Genomic DNA, 19,272 nt, shown 5'->3' on the forward strand with positions numbered 1-19,272 from the left:
TACAGCAGGCTTTGCCAGTAGACCTGAGCAACAGTAGTATCAGAAGTCATGGAAGTGCTGGTTTTCACGGAGCATCTGCATTTGACCCCTGCTGCCCAGTTTCTTCTTCCCGAGCTGCAATCTTTGGCCATCAGGCTGCTGCTGCTGCCCCGAGCCAGCCATTATCACTAGACGGTTATGGATCAAGCATGGTCGCGCAGCCCCAGCCCCAGCCCCCCGCACAAGCCTCACTGTCATCATGTCGACATTATATGCCACCTCCTTGTAAGTATGCATTTAACAGGCAAAAACCTTAGAGGCATATAAATGAAGCATTTACATTCCTCCGTGAAATAGCCTTTCAATAATCTTAATTTATGGATCTTTAGTATTTCCTTGGCCTGTGACTGGGGTGCATTTTTTCCATTTCATTTTCCCTTCACCCCACAACCTCAAACAGTCTTCTAAGGCAAAAGGGTCAGATGTTATTTAAAAGGGTCAGGAAAATTAAAAAGTACCGTATTTTATTTTACATTCTAACATTTTACATTTTAATATCTATGAAATGAAGATACATTTAATGGCATACTAGAGCCCTGTATAAGGAAGTTTTAGGGAATTTAGATTTATCCTTTGTGAGTAATGGGAAAATTGGAAGTTTAGTAGTTGTTTCTAGACACAGGAAAGTTAATTTTGAATAAAAATTCTGAAGCTTAACTGGGGCATTAGAATTCCTTCACAAAAGCTTTACAAATGCAAAAGAGGTTTCCGTACTCGTTTCATGCAGGCAATTAAAATAGAATCACATATGACTTTTCTAAAGAAATTGAAATCTATTTGATACCATAAGAAATGAGAAATAGCCTTAGGTTATGTAACTTATATTTACTGCCTTGTTAAATCATAGACTAATAATCAAATGGAAACCTAAATACTTTGATCGAAAAACTGGAAATTCATGCCAGGAGTAAACCAAGCTTTTCTTCTGATTACATGCAAGGGATAATTTTCAGTTTTTTATGTCCTTAGATTTATTCTTTCATTTCTGTAATTTTTAAAGTCTGTATGTATGCTGTAGACATAGCTAGAATTGAACCAGAATTTGTACAGTGAAACCTGGTGATACATCATTTATCTTTACAATAATGCAACTTAAAATTTGGAGTGTAAGCTGGAAAACAGGTTTTGAAACAAGTTTTGCAAAGCATTGACCAATGAGCAGATTCTGGGTACAAATACTGGTATGATGTATTTACATAGGCTGATTTGCAGTACTTGCTGATACTCATCTTCAGTTGATTGTCTTTTGTTAGGTACTCAAAATGTGTGGTTTTGTGCCCCTCCTCTTTAAAAGTAATATACTGAGACATTTCATAGTAAACCCATTTCTTTGAAATGCCCTAATAAAGAAATAAATGTTTTAGACAAACTTGATTTATCATAAAAGTTGTGTAGTGTACATCCTAAGAAGTTCAAACTGCAGAATGATGTAAAATGAGAAGTTAAAAGCCCTTCTCCCCATATCCCACTAATCTTGATACCTCAGAGGTAGGAAGTATTTATAGCTTATTATAAAACCTGTTGGAAACTTTATTTGTACATACAGAAGTATGTGTATGTGCATATATGTGTGTATGTGTTGTGTATATATACATATACACTTTATACATACACATTTAGAGCGGGGGGGGCGAGGAGGAAGAGAGACAAACATCAATGTGTGACAGACACTTGAGTCTGTTGCCTCTTACATGCCTCCAAATGGGGACCTGACCCACAACCGAGACATGTTCCCTGACTGGGAATCAAACCGGTGACCTTTCAGTTTTCAGGCTGGTGCTCAGTCCACTGAGCCACACCAGCCAGGGCCATATGTATAAAGTGGGATCATATTAAACATTATTTGCCTCTTGCTTTTTGATCTGTCAATGATTTTAAATTTAACAGTGTATCAAGATTTTTCCCATATTAACACATAAAGTTTAGCTCATTGTTTTTAATAGCTTTATAATATTCCATTGTATATTAAATCAGTCGTCTGTTGATGGACATTTAAATTGTAGTTTTTCATTCTCTCTGTAGGATAACTAACTAGGAAGTTAATGAGATTGCTGGGTCAAAGTAACATATTGAACTTTTAGGAAGCAGTGTCAAGAACTTTTTTAACTGACAACACACAAAATAGAGAAGGAAGGGAAATTGGCTGTGGGAATGCAGAACGTTGTTTTTCTACAGGGTTTAGCAATCTGTTTTGGGTAGATAAACAGTAAGTTCTAATGCTGATTTATGTTCTCACCACACGCACAAAGAAGGTAACTATGTGAGGTGATGGATGTGTGTAATTAACCTGATGGTTATAATTATTTCACAAAGTATACATGTCAAATCATGTTGTACACTTTAAATATATACAATTGTATTTGTTAATTATATCTCAATAAAGCTGAAAAATAAAATGATTGATGAAGTTAAACTTAAATAAATTCATTCTGAAACAAAACTTTAAAATTTTGTAGTATTTGTGAGCATTATTTTTTCCATAATGATTATAGAAATAGAAAACTTTGAAATGAAACTGAAAAAGTGCTCTGTAACTTCTTAGAATAAAGCATTGATTTAAAAACATAACTTTTAGGGAAAAAAGGTTTAAAAATTTGTCTCACAACCCTGTTGAGCTAGTGAAAATTTTCTTGAAATATATGCTAGGAAGGTTGGTTTCCTTTGAAAATATGGCTAAATGAGTGTTTGTGCTTACCTGCTGACTGAGTCAGCAGTTAAAAGATTGAAGGAAAGTCTCTAATGGAACTAAAGAATGGCCATAGCTTCATACCGGACTACTGAGAAAATCTTCCAACTAAAATGAAATTCAGAATGAAATCCAAGGAGGAGACAACCGTCGTTTTAGACTTCCGACAGATGTATCTCTCTCAGAGTAAGAGAGATACATTCTTCAGAGGCACTTTCATCAGTCACTGTGAGACACAAAGATTCGGGGTGAAGAAATGGGGGAAATTATCTTTATAAAGGGCTGATTTCTATGACAAGTACCTGGCAAATACGTCTCTTCACTTTCTTAATGTAGCGCAGGAAAAATGGCATGGGGCGGGGAAAGGGACAAGCAGCAGCTAAAGAGTAGCTTTGCCATCTTGCCCAGAAGGACTCGCAAGTTCCCTGCCCTTCTGCAGTGCTCTGTACCAGTTAGTCATAAAGGAAAATGCGGTTTATGTATTTAGAAATGTGTAATTTATACGTTCGACTATACAAAAGCAAAAAATTTGTGAAAATGCTTATGCCTTATGTATGCAAAGAATAGTTACAAATTAACAAGAAAAAGGTGAACAGTAGGCTAGGAATCTGAATAGGCAATTTGGAAGAAATATAAATGGTTAATAAATACAAGATTTTTCTCAGATTGGCATTTTAAAATTTTAGTGATAGTTTTGGGGTAATCAGGTACTCTCATGTACTATTAATGGAAATACTAATTACAGTAACCTTTTGGGAAGGGTGTTTTGTCAACTGGTATCTGATTATTCTCTTAGACTCAGAACTGCTTATAGGAGTTTATGCTACGATAATTGTCCATAATTTTTGTAGTGTGTGTGCCTGCACACACTTGTACATGGGTATATTAACCAGTGTGAGCACAAGGTGGATCACACACTCAGATGTTCAGTGCAGCATTCGGGTTGCTTTTATCTTGTTAAAAATATTAGAGTTTATCTTATTTTTAAAGATTTATTTATTTATTGAGAGGGGGAGGAACATCGATGTACGAGAGATACATAGATTAGTTGCCTCTCTCATGCCCCCTACTGGGGACCTGGCCTGCAACCCAGACATGTATGCTGACCAGGAGTCAAACTAGCAACCTTTTGGTTTGTAAGCTGACACTCAGTCCACTGAGCCACACTAGCCAGGGCTAAACTTTAATTTTTAGAACAGTTTTAGATTTAGAGAAAACTTGAGATGGTAGCTCAGAGAATTTCCTGTATACCCTGTGTCTACTTTTCCCTATTAATATCACATTATTACAGTTCATTTGATAAAATAACCAATATTGGTATGTTATTATTTTTGATACATTATTTATTTATTTTAGAGGAAGGTAGAGAGATACATCAATTTGTTATTTCAACTTATTTATCCTTTCATTCGTTGATTCTTGTGTGTGCCCTGACCAGGGATTGAACCCACAACCTTGGCGTATCAGGATGATGCTCCAACCAACTAAGCTACCTGGCCAGGGTGATATACTATTGTTAACTAAATTCCATGGTTTTCTCAGACTTCTTAGTTTTACCTAGCTTCTAATTTTTATCAATGGAGATTTCTTCAATAAATGTTGGCACATTCCTATAAAAGAATACTGTGAGGCTGTGAATGAAGTAAAGATATAAATATCGACATGAGAAGATATCGAAGATTATTCAGAGAAAGCAGGATGCAGAGCAGAATTGAACAGACTTGATAAAGTATTCATAAAAACTAAGTACATGCTAATATATTTATTTAATCCAACAGTAATGTGTAATAGCAATATATACTCAGCTGTGTGGTGCCTGTGTTTTTCTCTACAGATGCTTCTTTGACAAGACCACTTCATCATCAAGCCTCTGCCTGCCCCCACTCTCATGGAAACCCTCCTCCTCAGACTCAGCCTCCACCCCAAGTGGATTATGTTATTCCTCATCCTGTCCATGCTTTTCATTCTCAAATGTCTTCTCATGCAACATCTCACCCGGTGGCACCCCCACCTCCAACTCATTTAGCCAGCACAGCTGCACCAATCCCTCAGCATCTTCCTCCCTCACACCAGCCAATTTCACACCATATTCCAGCCACAGCGCCTCCAGCACAGAGACTACATCCTCATGAGGTGATGCAGAGGATGGAAGTGCAGAGGAGGAGGATGATGCAGCATCCAACGTATGTTTTATGTTTTTAAAAAGATAATCACACTTTATTCATTTTATTTCTGTCTCTGCTGGTCTTTAAAATTATGAAATCTGTAGAAGTGGTGGAACTATATTAAATTCTCAGTTCACTAGGAAATTAATCCTTTACTAACCAGAATCTTCCTCTTATCCTGAGTTGTAGGTGTTCACAAAACAATTTTATATCACCTTATTTAGTGAATCAAACCATTTTCAGGAGAGGATGCAGGGTCATTTGTTTTTGCAAACCAATTCCTTGTTTGTTTCTTTACTGTCCCATAGTAAAGGAAAATGTAGAGTTGATGATCCTGGGGAGCAAGATACAAGTTACGGTAGACATAATTTGATTTATTATGTTATCAATCAGAAGGAAGAAGAGTATCGGTAGCATTTTTGGTGATTGATATTGAAAAACTAGTCTTTATTTATAAATTTAAATATTAAAATATTACAATCCACAAATGTGAAAAGATTATAATTGAACTTTTTGTTTTGTTTTGCACATTGAGGATCTGATTTTCTAATTTAGGGCAGTAAACTCTGTTGGTGTAATTCTGCCTACCTATTTTTTAATTTATTTTTAACTTATTTTAGAGAGAGGAAGGGAGAGAGAGACATCAGTTTGTTTTTCCACTTATTTATACATTCATTGGTTGATTCTTGTATGTGCCCTGACCGGAGATCGAACCCTCAACCTTGGCTTATGGGACAATGCTCTAACCACTGCACTACCTGGCCAGGGCTGCCTACCTGTTTTTGTAAATAAAGTTTTACAGGAAAACAGCTACACTTGTTTGTTTATGTATTGTCTATGGATTTTTTCACATTACAAAGACTAGATTAAGTAGTTACAACAGAGACCAGCTGGCCTATAGAGCCAGCAGTATACGCTGCTTGGCCCCTGCAGAAAGTGTTGCAAAACTCTTGATATACTTAATGACCTAGTACTTGTGTAGCTGTTTCCTTTAGTTATATAATTTAAGATTATTTCCAGAATCTCTGGCAGCTGTTGCAGTTCTGATACAGTAACCCTTATATAGAAAGTCGCCAATGTAACATTCATGTCTTCTAGTATCTAGAAAATTACTTTTTCTAATCATTAAGATTAAAACTGCAAACTTATTTTTTAAATGTAAACTTTTTAAATATGTTAAAAACTAATAGAAAATAAGGATTAGACTATAAAAATTACAACCTGGAACTTAAAAAAAATATTAAAAACTTTATGACCATTTACATTTGTAAATTTGACTGATTTAAGACTAGAAAGAGAAAATGTAATAATCTGGGATGCAGAAAAAAGACTCTGAATGGAGCTGCTAACACTTTCTCAGACCTTAACTCAGATGATACTAACATGTACTTTGCATGTGTTTGAGAAAAATGAACAAGGTTAAAATGTTTTTCTCCTAAAAGTTGTATCCATTCAAATGGATGAATGTTAGAATATAATACTGAAACAAACAAAATAGCCTCCATTTTCCTGCCTTATATGTTTACATAAAATAACTTCTTTGTGCCTGCACTACTTGCTGGGTTACTTACTTTTAAAAATTTTATTTTTATTCAATTCCTATTATTTAAAATATCTACTGTGAAGAAGGTATACAAAGTAATGTTAAAATTGCCTTTTTCTTGAGTGATATTTGAATTGAAGGCATTGTAATAAATGGGCAGTGAGAATTTTCCAGGTTATAGTTTCTTGATTTATTATTAATCATTAATTATGTGACTTTAAAATTTATTGTTATAGAGTTAATTTTATGACTAATCTATAAATGTTTGTAATATTAATACCAGATTGTTTCCTACATTAAGAAATAACCAATTATTCAATTATTTCCAGTGGTCTTTTTGTGTTCTGTGTTTCCAGGCGGGCACATGAACGCCCCCCACCCCACCCACATAGGATGCACCCAAACTATGGTCATGGGCATCATATTCATGTGCCTCAGACTATGTCCTCACATCCTCGACAGGCTCCAGAGAGATCCGCCTGGTCAGTGTCTTGTTTATTTCAAAGTGCTGCTCAGCAGCTTATGGTAAAAACTGTTAGAAGAGATGCTTTATAGTAGAATGCCATATAGAATGCTGATGGGGAGAAACTGAATTGCAGCTTAGCTTCGAGTGGGTGAGTTAAAAGCGACCTGGAGATGAAAGTGTAGGAGCTTGAGTCCTGGGTCAGGAAACCATATCAAACAGCAGTAGAGCTTTTCTGTTTGGTTTGGTTTGGTTTGGTTTGGTTTTTCAGGGTTGTCTACCATCAAAATTAACTCCCTAAGAGGATCCTGTTTTTCACAAGTTCTTTATCCACCTTTGTACTCAAATTTGCCTTAAACCCTTAACTCCTGCTATTGGTAAGGGAAATCCAGCCTCCTAGGCTTCTGGTCTTTTCCTAGAAGAATGGAAGTAGATTTGCATTAATTTTCTTTCGGAATCCATTGTCTATAGCCAGTGGATTGAGATCCTGACCCACAGGACTTTTGAGGCACAATATAAAGTGAGAATAAATCAAGATTTGGCATTTGCCCATTCTGCTGTTTCTAAAATTGTGTTTGCCCTTGCTTTATAAGGTATAGAAGTGTTTGCTTTTCTAATTATCTTTGATGCCAACAACCCAGAGACACTATCCTACAAACGTGGGAGCGTCTGTAACGTTCATTTAAACCAAAAAAGTAAACTGTTCTACGTGCTAAAGTAGAATCAGACTTTTAGATTGGAAGGAATCTGAGGGGCCATTCAATATTCAGTTGACCCTTGACAAATGGCTGTGGATTCATTCACTTCTCACCCATGTTGTTCAAGGGTCAACTGTTTCCCTCCTTTGTAAGATGTGAAACTGTATACAAATTGCTTTGGGCCTCATGGTTACAAAATTGAATTTTGGGGTTTTAATTTCTGCAACGAATTTGAAATTATTAGTTAAATCTTTTGGGATAAATTTTTTTTTCTCACCTCACATTTATTAAGAAACTTCAGAGTATTTTTAAAAATGTAAACATACTCCCTCATTTCTGTTGATAATAAAGACACTGCAAGGATGGCTGAAAGTTAAACCAGAATCATTCTTTGTCAGGGAACTGGGAATTGAAGCTGGAGTGACCGCAGCAACTTACACACCTGGAGCTCTGCACCCTCACTTGGCCCATTACCATGCACCACCTCGACTCCATCACCTCCAGTTAGGAGCACTTCCTTTAATGGTAAAATAAAAAATTTCTGACATATTCTTCTTCTAAAAGGATTTCTCTTTTTCTAAGTTAAATATTTATTGGAAGTATTTTCAATGTATTAGTTGTTGTAGGTGTCTTTATAGAATTTGAGGATTGTTAGAGGAAATTGTGCTCTAAAAAGGTATTGGATATATTAATAGCTGTATGTATTGTAAAACTCTTCTTAACGTAACAAGGTTTTTTCTTTTACACCAAGATGACAATGTTGGCCCACCGTCACTAGGACATGTGATTTATTTTTCATAATCGTAAGCCGTCTGTTCTGATGCATTCATACTGTAGTCTCTGATTTACAGAAGGGCTGTAGTAATTCTCTATATCTGATTTGAACAGATTCAGATTTTGTTGATACCAGTTTGAATTCTAAAGAACAAGTTTAGCAAAAATATATTGTTTGCTATTCATAAAACACACTAGTTGTGAAAGTGGCAGAGGGAAGGGAGTAGTTCAGTCCTGTGGTGGTGGGGACACTGCAGGGAGGGTTTCTGTGATGCTGTGTTGGTATGTGACTTCTGAGGCTTTGGGATTGAGAAGGGTGCTCTTACAGTGGCTACTGCATGTGAAGAGCTGTCCAATAGAGTAAGTACAGCAGCTCCAAGTAAGTCGGAGTTCCCAGAGCTTGAGGGGAGAGCAACTTAGCAATATGAAGTAATGTTGCCCTGCCAAGAAACTGCGATTCACGAACCACTGAGAAGGGGATGTCTTTTTTGATTTTCTGTTTTAGAGTGATTTAATCAGATTGTACTTAGAAAGACCACCACCTCAATTGTGTGGAAAATCGATTTCAGGGTGGGAGGAAGGAACTAGTTAATACATTATAATGGAAGAGGTAATGTTGGTAAATCCCTGAACAAAGACCATGGCAGTTGTCATAAAAATGATGGGACACATCATACTTAGGATGATTTTGTGATTCCTAGCTTGGGTTATTAGGTGTGTAGTTGTGCCATTCACTGAGCTGGAGAAGATCAGACGATGGTTTAAGGCGGGGTTAGGTGAGTTAGGTTTCGGATATAATGAATCTGAGGTAACTGTATGTATCAAGGTGGAATGTCCAGTAGGAAGTTAAGTTTATGGTTTGGGCTTCAAACCATAAACTGATACCTGAGTTAGAGATGTTGTGCTCTGCCAGTGTATACTGTGTATGTGTCACGTATCTGTCGTAATATATGAATCTATGGCAGAGGATTAGATTTCCAGGAAAAATGTGGAGACAAGAGGTTGAAAAAAACCTTGGAGAACGATAATGCTGTACTTAAAACAAAGGGTTTTGAGAACTGGCTAGAGAAGTTGAGGAGCAACAAAAGTAGAATAATGTCAAAATAATATAGTCAGTAGTATCTTACCCCAAAAAATGAAGTTTGAAAAATGTGGAATGCATTTATTTGGCATTGGAGTGACTTTTGGTGACTTTTGTCAGGGTGGTTTTAGTAACGGTGAGGGGTGGAGATGCGGGCTCCTTAGATCGCAGTAAAGAAGGCGAGAATGCGAGGGGGCCAAATATCAGGTGCTTGAATATGAGCTTGGCTGTAAAGGGAAGGTGGGCAGTACGGCTAAAAATTAGTCCAGGGTTAAGGAGTTAACTTAGGTGTAGAGAAACTTGAAGGTATTTTTAGATTTAAGGCAACAACATTAGAGAGGACTTGTTTGGAAATATTGAAGAGAGGGGTGGAATACCCAGGGTGGAGTAATGGGAGAAGGGATCAGGTGATAGAGATGACCTTTGAATAGAAGAAAGAGGAAGTTCATCCATAAAAGCCAGAGAAAGTAGACGAGGGAGGGTTTACAGGGAAGTGAAGGTTTATGTAATTTGGGGGCAGGAGTTCCTTTCTGATTTTTTCATTTCCTTGGAGATGTGTTAGGAGGTCGGGTTATCTGCCGAGAGCTGAGCAATGTTGATCTGGATTATAAGGAAAGTTGGAGATATTTATATAATAGACAATTTGAAGGTTAAAAGTTACTGCTTATTTTAAATTCTTAACCATTATATGTTTTTTAAAGCTATAAAAACTGTTAGAGGTTTGCTGTGATTCAATGGAGGTTGATTTAAAAATAGTTTTGGAGAATTATATACAAAGATGGAAGAATGGTGCTATATCCTAGAATCTTCCCTTTCCTAATAGAATCGACCCGTTATTCATGGCAGTCATGTTCTGTAAAGTTGCTGCAAATACTGAGTGAGTGCTGAGCCGTTTTCCCAGGGTAAATACAGCGTTAGGCTGTAGCAAGCATCTGGTCACAAAACATATCAGTGCATAACCTTGTTGTAATGTATATTTCTGTTTAAAGATACTCTATTTGATATATGTTACTGATTCATTAACATTGAACTCACAGCCAACAACACCGTAACTCATGCCTAAATGAAGCTTGTCTACATTTATCAGCCAGGCACTTCACAGCCTTCTTGCACTTAAGAGCAATAGTCACCACGTAAGCAGTATGCTTGGGCCCATTTTAAACAATAAAATCACCAGTGAAAAGCACAAGAATGTGAACAACATGATACTAAACAGATCACGGAAAAGACACTTGTTGATAGTATAAGAGCTGGGGACACACGTGTGGGGCGTCCCCCAGTTTTTGCTGCCTTGGGCCTGCCCGCAGATGACCGTGAGAGCGCAAGTGCTGGCGCTGGAGTCGGAAGTGCGTCTCCTCACGTGGGCGAGTCCACCAGTGAGGGATCTGTGAATGATGAGGATTGACCCCACCTAACAAAAAATTAGAAAACACTGTTAAACCTTTCTCGAACAGACCCAAATGGAAAATGGAGTAGGGCTACTTTTGGCTATTTAGGGAACTAGAGGATGGGAAATGAAACTTTCATCTTGAAGTTAAGTTTTGTTGGAAAATTTTGTCCATTTCTGTTGCTTAATACTGTTTGATAAAGCTCTCTGAGATTGCCAAGGTCTTAGGAAAATTTTACTCTTGCCCTGACCGGCGTGGCGCAGTGGGATGGGCATCGTCCCACAAAGTAAAAACGTCAGTGGTTCGATTCCCCGTCAGGGCACATGTGTGGGTTGTAGGCCAGGTCCCTGTTGGGGGTGTGAGACCTATCGATGTTTCTCTCCCTCTCTTTTTCCTTCACTTACACATCTCTCTAAAAATAAATAAACAAAATCTCAAAAAATAAAAAAGAAAATTTTGCTCTTAATATGTTTAGGCTACTATCAGTCTTAATTGGCTATTTTGTACTTAGGATTCTTTGTGCAAAATAAAACAAGTGCGAGGAACCTAGCCCTATTATAGAATGCTTAGTTGGAGTTATATAGACTTACTGAGGTTGAGTTTTGTGAGGAGCTGAATAGAGAAAATTGTCTGAATTATTCAGTACTAACAGTAGAACTTGAGCCTGTGCTTAATTGGTTTAACTTATTTCTTCTGCTAAAATAGGTTCCTGACATGGCAGGCTACCCTCATATCCGTTACATTTCATCAGGATTGGATGGAACATCGTTCAGAGGTCCTTTCAGGGGCAATTTTGAGGTATGTAATAAAACTGATGAAGATATTCACCACAGTATCTTTATGTAGAAAGAGAATGTATGTGTTATTAATACTCACAGTTATATAGGGATTCTGCAGCAACTGGGGATCAGAAGGCAGTAAAATGTCTGAATTTTTGATACTGCTTTTAGGGGCTATTATAGAAATTATATAAGCAATATTAATTTTTTTTTTAAGATTTTATTTATTTATTTTGTCACAGAGAGAGAAAGAGAGGGAGATAAACAGCAATGTGCGGTTGCCTCTTGTGCGCTTTCCATGGGGACCTGGCCTGCAGCCTAGGCATATGCCCTGACTGGGAATTTAACCGGTGACATTTTGGTTCACAGACTGGCACTCAGTCCACTGAGTCACACCAGCCAGAGCAGCAATGTTAATCTTAGTGTCAAAAGTTACCCAAGGGCCCTTGGCTGGTGTGGCTGAGTGGATTGAGCACTGACCTGTGAACCAAAAGTTTTTGGGTTCGTTACCCAGTCAGGGCACATGCTTGTGTTGTGGGCCAGGTCCCCAGTTGGGGGTGTGCAAGAGGCAACCGGTCAATCACACATCAATGTTTCTCTTTCTCCTTTCCCCCTTTTTTGAAAATAAACAAATAAAATCTTTAAAAAAAAGGAAAAAATATTTTTAAAAAATTACCCAAGGATTTTGAGAAGAGTAAATGGAAATAATTTAATATAAAGAAATGTATGTAATCAAAACAGCCTGGTACTGGCATAAGAACAGACACATGGACCAATGGAACAGAATAGAAAACCCAGAAATAAACCCAAGTCTCTATGGTCAATTCATATTTGACAAAGGGGGAAGCAGCATAAAATGGAGCACAGATAGCCTCTTCAACAAATGGTATTGGGAGAGCTGGACATCTACATGCAAAAAAATGAAACTCAAACATCAACTTACATCAGATACAAAAATAAATTCAAGGTGGATAAAAGACTTAAATATAAGTTGTGACACCATTAAAGTCCTAGAGGAGAACATAGGAAAATCTCAGATATTCCATGCAGCAGTGTTTTCACTGATATGTCCCCTAGAGCAAGGGACACAAAGGAAAGAATAAAGAAATGGGATCTCATGAAAATAAAAAGCTTCTGCATGGCTAAAGAAAACAGCATTAAAATGGAAAGAAAACCAACCATATGGGAAAACATATTTGCCAATGATACCTCAGATAAGGGTTTGATCTCCAAAATATATAAAGAACTCCCACAACTTCACTCTAAGAAGACAAGCAACCCAATTAAAAAATGGGCAAAAGACTTGAACAGACACTTCTCCAAGGAGGACATACAGAGGGTCCAAGGACATACGAAAAGATGCTCAGCATCACTAGCCATCAGAGAGATGCAAATTAAAACCACAATAAGATATCACTTCACACCGGTCAAAAAGCATCATAAACATATCAACAAACAACAAGTGTTGGAGAGGTTGTGGAGAAAAGGGAACCCTAGTGCACTGTTGGTGGGATTGCAGATGGTGCAACCGCTATGGAAAACAGTATGGAATTTCCTCAGAAAACTAAAAATGGATCTGCCTTTTGACCCAGCAATTCCACTGCTGGCATTATGTCCTAAGAACCCTGAAACACCAATTCAAAAGAACCTATGCACTCCCATGTTCATAGCACAATTTACAATAAATTGCCAAGTGCTGGAAGCAACCTAGTGCCCATCAGTAAATTAATGGATCAAAAAACTATGGTACATTTACACAATGGAATTCTACACAGCAGAAAGAAAGAAGGAGCTCCCACCCTTTTGTGACAGCATGGATGGAACTGGAGAGCATTATGCTCAGTGAAATAAGCCAGGAGATGAAAGACAAATACCATGTGGTCTCACCATTAACAGAAACCTAATCAACAAAACGAACAAGCAAGCAAAGTGTAGCCACAGACATTGCAATTGAGAACAGGCTGACAGTGATCAGAGGGGAGAGGGTATTGGGGGGGAAAGGGTGAAGGGTTTACAGGAACAATTATAAAGGACACATGGACAATAACAAACGGGGGGTGGAAACAGGGGAGGAAGGCAGGGAGGGCTAGGGTGGGGGGGAAAGGCAGAAAACTACTTGAACAACAATTTAAAAAATTTAAAAAGTAGAAATTTATTAAATCAATATAAATATCAAATAAAGAACCATCCTATTAAATGTGGGGGGAGGCAACCTTAATGCTTTTGACTAAGCTCAACTTTTAGAAAAATATTGCTGGAGAAAAGTAATTTCATTTGTAGCTAAATACCTTCTTGAATTTTCAGGAAGAACAGGTCATTTGAATATGATTTAAATAAAATATGAGTTTTATTTTGTGTCTCCATGTCAGTTTGTCAGTTGGAGTCAGTGGGACTTGGAACTGTTATTTGATTTGTTTCCCCCGTTGTGCTGTAATGATTTCTTCTTCTGCCCACGTATGTACCGACCACGTAGTGCTGTGTGTGGGTGGTTCGCCCTGGTCTGTAAGAGTAACTTTCTCATGTCACTTCTAATTGGCTGAGAAAAGAATTATATACAATCACGTGCCTTAGTGTCAACGGCTTTCTAAGCACCGTATTTACATTGCAGGTTTATAAATGCGGAACTTGGTTTCTTTTGCAATATTGACAGTGCTGTCCGGGAATAATCTTCTTGGCTTTTAATACTAGTTACTCTTCACCTTCAGGAACTGATTCATTTGGAAGAAAGATTAGGAAATGTCAACCGTGGAGCATCCCAGGGAACAATCGAAAGATGTACATATCCACATAAATATAAAAAGGTAAGAATTTATTTTGTGAAATGTCTACATTATTATTAAAATGCATAAAATTTAATATGGACCTTTTAGTTTGTGCAGCATAGCAACTACATTACTTATTATTAGAACAGTATATGAATATAGTTTAAAAAATTCAAAATATAAAAATACATACTCTGAAGTTTCTTACCCTGCCAACTGACCCCAGTCTTCCTTCTCAGAAGAAAAATCATGGTTAAGGATTTCTTAGGTAATCCTCAAATGTTTTTATGCATTTACAGTAATGTGCATTTTTCCTTCCACTTTCACGAATATCACGAAGGGGATGATGCGCGTAGAGTTTGGCACATTTTATTTTCATTCTGTCTCTCCACTGACAGGTTACCCGTGTGCTTTCTTTAAGAGCACACACAGAATTCGTCACGTGGCAGTGCCATACTCTCACTGGCCACTTAACTTTGATGGACATTCAGTTGATGTACACTTCTTGTATTCTGCCCCCCGTTTCTTATGTAGTATTATATCTAGAACTGATGAAGTAGACATGTTAAATAAGTTTCTTTCAACAAACAATGTTCTGTGTTCTATAGAGAATAATAAAATGTATTGTTCTTTGTATTTTTCACCTGTTTTCTGAGAGTATTAATGAGGGATTACTGCTAAATTTAAGTCCTTTCAACTGTCTAAGCTAAATGCTACTTAAATACTACTAAATTAATTAGCATTAATTTGGGTGGTTTTTGTATATGTACTGCGTACTAACCTTAGATTGTGCCACTGGAGCTCCCGTTTGGGTGGTTTTTGAGACATTTACTAGTAAAATAAAGTTTCTTTAGCTATGCCCATGATAGGAAAGAAATGGAGTTTGTAATGTGTATCATCCTTATTGTGGATTAAAAATAATAGACTTCAAACTAATGATTTGTTACCTTCAACTTTGTTTTTGATGCTGATTATTTAAGGGTCTTAAAAGAACACTTAGTTGATGATAGCCCCTTAATTCATCCATTAATTCATGACAGTTGTACCTGGGAAATAAGTTGTGGGTGCATGTGTGGTTTTGTTTTATTTTGTTTTTCAAATACACACAGACTTTACTCAGTTGTTCAATAATGTCATCTCTACTAATAAGGTAACAACTGATTGGTTCTCACAGAGGAAACTGCACTGCAAACAAGATGGGGAAGAAGGTACTGAGGAAGACACAGAGGAAAAGTGTACTATCTGTTTATCTATTTTAGAGGAAGGTGAAGATGTGAGGTAACTAGATGCTCATTATCTAAACTCCATTGTCAAAACTGTACAAGAGGTTTTATTTAAAAGTAGACTAGAAACCAAATAAAGATTACCTCTGGCATACCCTGTTACCAGTCTCTGACCTCTAGAATATCCTTCTTACAGTGAATGAAAGAATAAAAAGATTAAAGTCTCTGTGTTACCAACAAAGGGATGGGAAATAAATACTCTGCCCTTTTTGGGGCCATTCCAAGATTGGCCATGGAAATTCTGCAGTCAAATTTTCTTTTACAAGTCTTGCAGAAAGGAGAATTTGAGAGGCTTTTGAGGCCAAGAAGTTATATTAATGTATTCTCCAAAGCTTAAATAGGGTGGGAGGGATCCACATTAGCTGTAAACAATTTATTTTACAGAATCTTTATAAATGAATTTTGTCCTAAAATTTCCTCAAAACCTGTAGGACTACTTTCTTCTTGCAACCTTGTGATTTAGGAAATGGTATGATGTTAACCCAATATTAATTTTAGGCATTTTCTTATTACAATGTTTTAAGTAACTGCTTTGTTCCTAGTATGTTTTTTCTAATGTAATATAAATCCCATGGGAAACAGGTTTTATAACATGTAACAGAACCACGTGGTAACTTTATCATTTTTCTTCAGTTGGCTGAGAGAGAAAATATATATAGGCAGTTGTCTATCATACCACATGTAAGTTTCTTAAACAGTGTTTTTTCAGCAAAGATTTATAAATATGGAAGATAATTGTTTTTACATTATTGACAGTACTGTTTAAGGAATAATTACAAGAACTTTTTCGTTGCCAGTTTTACAAAAGTTAGGAAGTCTGAAAGTGTATGACAGCTCTTAACAGTGGGTAGAAGTAGAAATGGATAATTGAGTAAATAACTTTCATCCCACTGTTACTTGTAGATTTAATATTACTCTGGATTTCCTGAAAGTTTTCTTCATTTCTCAATTTCTAATTGATAACTTTCTGTAATGTACTAAAGTAAACATCTCCTTTTAACATACTTTTAAAAGAGTAGCACAATATTAAGTAAATGTAACAATCCATGAAAATACTATTATGTTGTAAACAATGTAACAATGTTATTAACCTTTAATCAGTCATGTACTTAAGTTTAATGTATAAAGATCCTCTATATAGAAAATAATATTGCATATTAAGACATTCCTTAATTAGTATGACATGTCTGCTATATACTTATAATACGACTTCTAATGTTTTCGAGAGAGAATTAAATATTATTAAAGCACTTCACTAATGTAATGGTTTTATAATGTCATGGAATGATTACGTAACAGGGAACACGCTGCCACTCCAGTGCACTGGCAGCTCATGTGTAAGAAACAAAACTAAAATTAATTGCCAGTGTAATTGTTCCCCAAATTCTTAAGATTTTATATGATTTGGTTCCATACCTGTGGCATTTAATTAGGTTGGGCATTTGTATATTGTATTGCTCAGAATGTCAGTTTAATATAGGTATAACTTTTATTAGAGAGGTTTTTTTTAACAGAAGAGGAAGATGTCTAGTAACTTCAAAACACTACGATTACATGTATCATTTTTAAAAATAAATGCCACATGCAGTTGTCATAAAACTAATTGTGCTTTCCTGTTTTGTTTGCCTGTGGTAGGCGCCTTCCCTGTATGCACCTTTTCCACCAAGTGTGTGTTGACCAGTGGTTGATCACCAATAAGAAGTGCCCCATATGCAGAGTGGACATTGAGGCCCAGCTGCCAAGTGAAAGTTGACACCATGTTTCAGAACTCCCGCCCTCCCTCCTTCCCGTCCTCCCGGTACTGCAGTCAACCAAAGACGGCATGACTTACCTGCGCAGACTCGGAAGCCTTGAACTTGGAGTGCTGGCTCTGCTACATGGTACAACTAATGCTAGACCTACAGTTTATGTATACAGTTGATTTTGATGTATTTATAAAAGCTTTTTTTTTCTAGATTTGACATTTTTCCCTGTATCATTTTACTGTATTTTTGCATGGTTCCTTGTATTGCATTTCTTTGCACATATTATGGGCTTGTGACCCTAAACTTGCAGGCAAGATTAGCTGCTTTAGTATGTAGAATTTTGTGGGTTTTTTGTTTTTTTTTTACATAATACCAGGTTTTAAGAATTATGAATTTTTTATCCATTACTAACCTTTAATTTAATCAATCATGTACTTTAGTTTGATGTATAAAGATCCTCTAGAAAATGATAATATTGTGTATTAAGACATTCCTTAATTAGGACAAAAAAGGCTGCTGTATATTTACAATATGGAGTTCTGAGTTAAATACCACCCTTAATACCGGGGACAGACTACAAACCATAGTCAGTCAGATGCAGGTGGTATTCACACCACCAGTGATCAGGAGAAGTTTTCTTGGTGTATCCTCTTCCTTCAGCACAATGCAGAGTTGATACTGATGTTACACATTTAGACTGCTGTTCGGATTGTATTTATCTCTTTCCTACTTCGTTTAGAACTTTATTTCCCTGATCCAATTTTTGCTGCTGTGAAACAGCTCTGATGAACACTAAATATTAATTTCAATAGCTGGATTGTACATACTTGCAGATTTAACAAAATTTGGGGGAAATTGAAGAAGACATGTAGTATTTTGTTCAGTCTTCTGCTAAGCACGGATAGTAAAGGTATCTGCTTGCGTTGATTTTGCAGACACACTCAGTCAGGATTTAGAATCGCAGTCATTGGCAGGTATCTACGCATTCATACTAAAGGTCCCAGGATTACTTTTAGGGATTTTATTAGTTTAAAGATAAATAAAGTTAGCTGAATCTACATGTCTCTTGTTTTATTTCTCTTTAAACTTGAAAACAGTAAATCTGCAGATACTGTGAGGCACAAATTATACTGTCAACCTACTGTCGCGCTGGTTTCTAGACTCCCACTTCGTACATTACCAAGAGTCGATCACTGATTTAAAATTTTTAATTTCTATAGTTAAGATTTACTGCATAATATAGAATATAAAGTTAAGTTAACATACTAACATTTCTCCTTTGGAGAAAGTTTTAATCCACTTCAGGATGCATATTATCAAGATACTTTCATATACAGGATAGCCTAATTTTATTTGTTTAAATATGCTTACTATGTCCCAGATTGCAAATGCATCAGTCAGTAACATCACTGTCTGTATGTGGAAGACATGTTCCCATGGATCATATGTGAAGATGTCAATGAGCTTGCATTAAGCCACCTGCTTTGTAAGTGGATTGATTAATAAATAACTTATATTTCTATTGTCTTTGTGTTTCATAATTAGTTTTGATAAAACAGTTTACATTAAACATCTTAGCATTCAAAAATAGTACCCTCCCTGAAGATGGCATTTGCATAATTTGGTGTTTGTATTCATTCACTCCCGGCTATTTGCCTTTTGGATTAAATGTTACACTGTAGAAATTGTGAATATCAGACATGCTCCAGCATGGTATGGGTAGAGTTGGAAGATGAACTGTGGTCAAGAAATGTGAATATAAAATAACGCTTTTAAAAAGAACACTTGATTAAGCTGCAGTTGTAGAAAAGTGGAGGGCAGGGGTGGGGGGACCAGAGAGGGAGAGAGTGACTCACATCTGTCATT

General features: G+C 36.6%; 1 protein-coding gene across 14 annotated transcripts in view; it reads left to right on the forward strand.

Annotated features, from left to right (window-relative positions):
* Positions 1–18,933, forward strand: part of RNF111 (ring finger protein 111) — a 114,751-nt gene extending 95,818 nt beyond the window's left edge. For 8 of the 14 annotated variants that reach the window (XM_053928495.1, XM_024567470.3, XM_053928493.1 and 5 more), the window contains 8 exons: positions 6–264; positions 4,560–4,908; positions 6,763–6,915; positions 7,993–8,119; positions 11,543–11,635; positions 14,322–14,417; positions 15,529–15,656; positions 17,297–18,933. In XM_053928495.1, the coding sequence (XP_053784470.1) occupies positions 6–264; positions 4,560–4,908; positions 6,763–6,915; positions 7,993–8,119; positions 11,543–11,635; positions 14,322–14,417; positions 15,529–15,656; positions 17,297–17,414 (1,323 nt within the window). In that variant the 3' untranslated portion in view covers positions 17,415–18,933. The remainder of the gene's footprint in view (positions 1–5; positions 265–4,559; positions 4,909–6,762; positions 6,916–7,992; positions 8,120–11,542; positions 11,636–14,321; positions 14,418–15,528; positions 15,657–17,296) is intronic. The other 6 variants (XM_024567472.3, XM_024567474.3, XM_045201416.2 and 3 more) reach the window with 6 other exon arrangements.
* The last annotated feature ends 339 nt before the right edge of the window (positions 18,934–19,272 follow it).

Source organism: Desmodus rotundus, chromosome 7, assembly GCF_022682495.2.
Source record: "Desmodus rotundus isolate HL8 chromosome 7, HLdesRot8A.1, whole genome shotgun sequence".
Classification (NCBI taxonomy): Eukaryota; Metazoa; Chordata; class Mammalia; order Chiroptera; family Phyllostomidae; genus Desmodus; species Desmodus rotundus.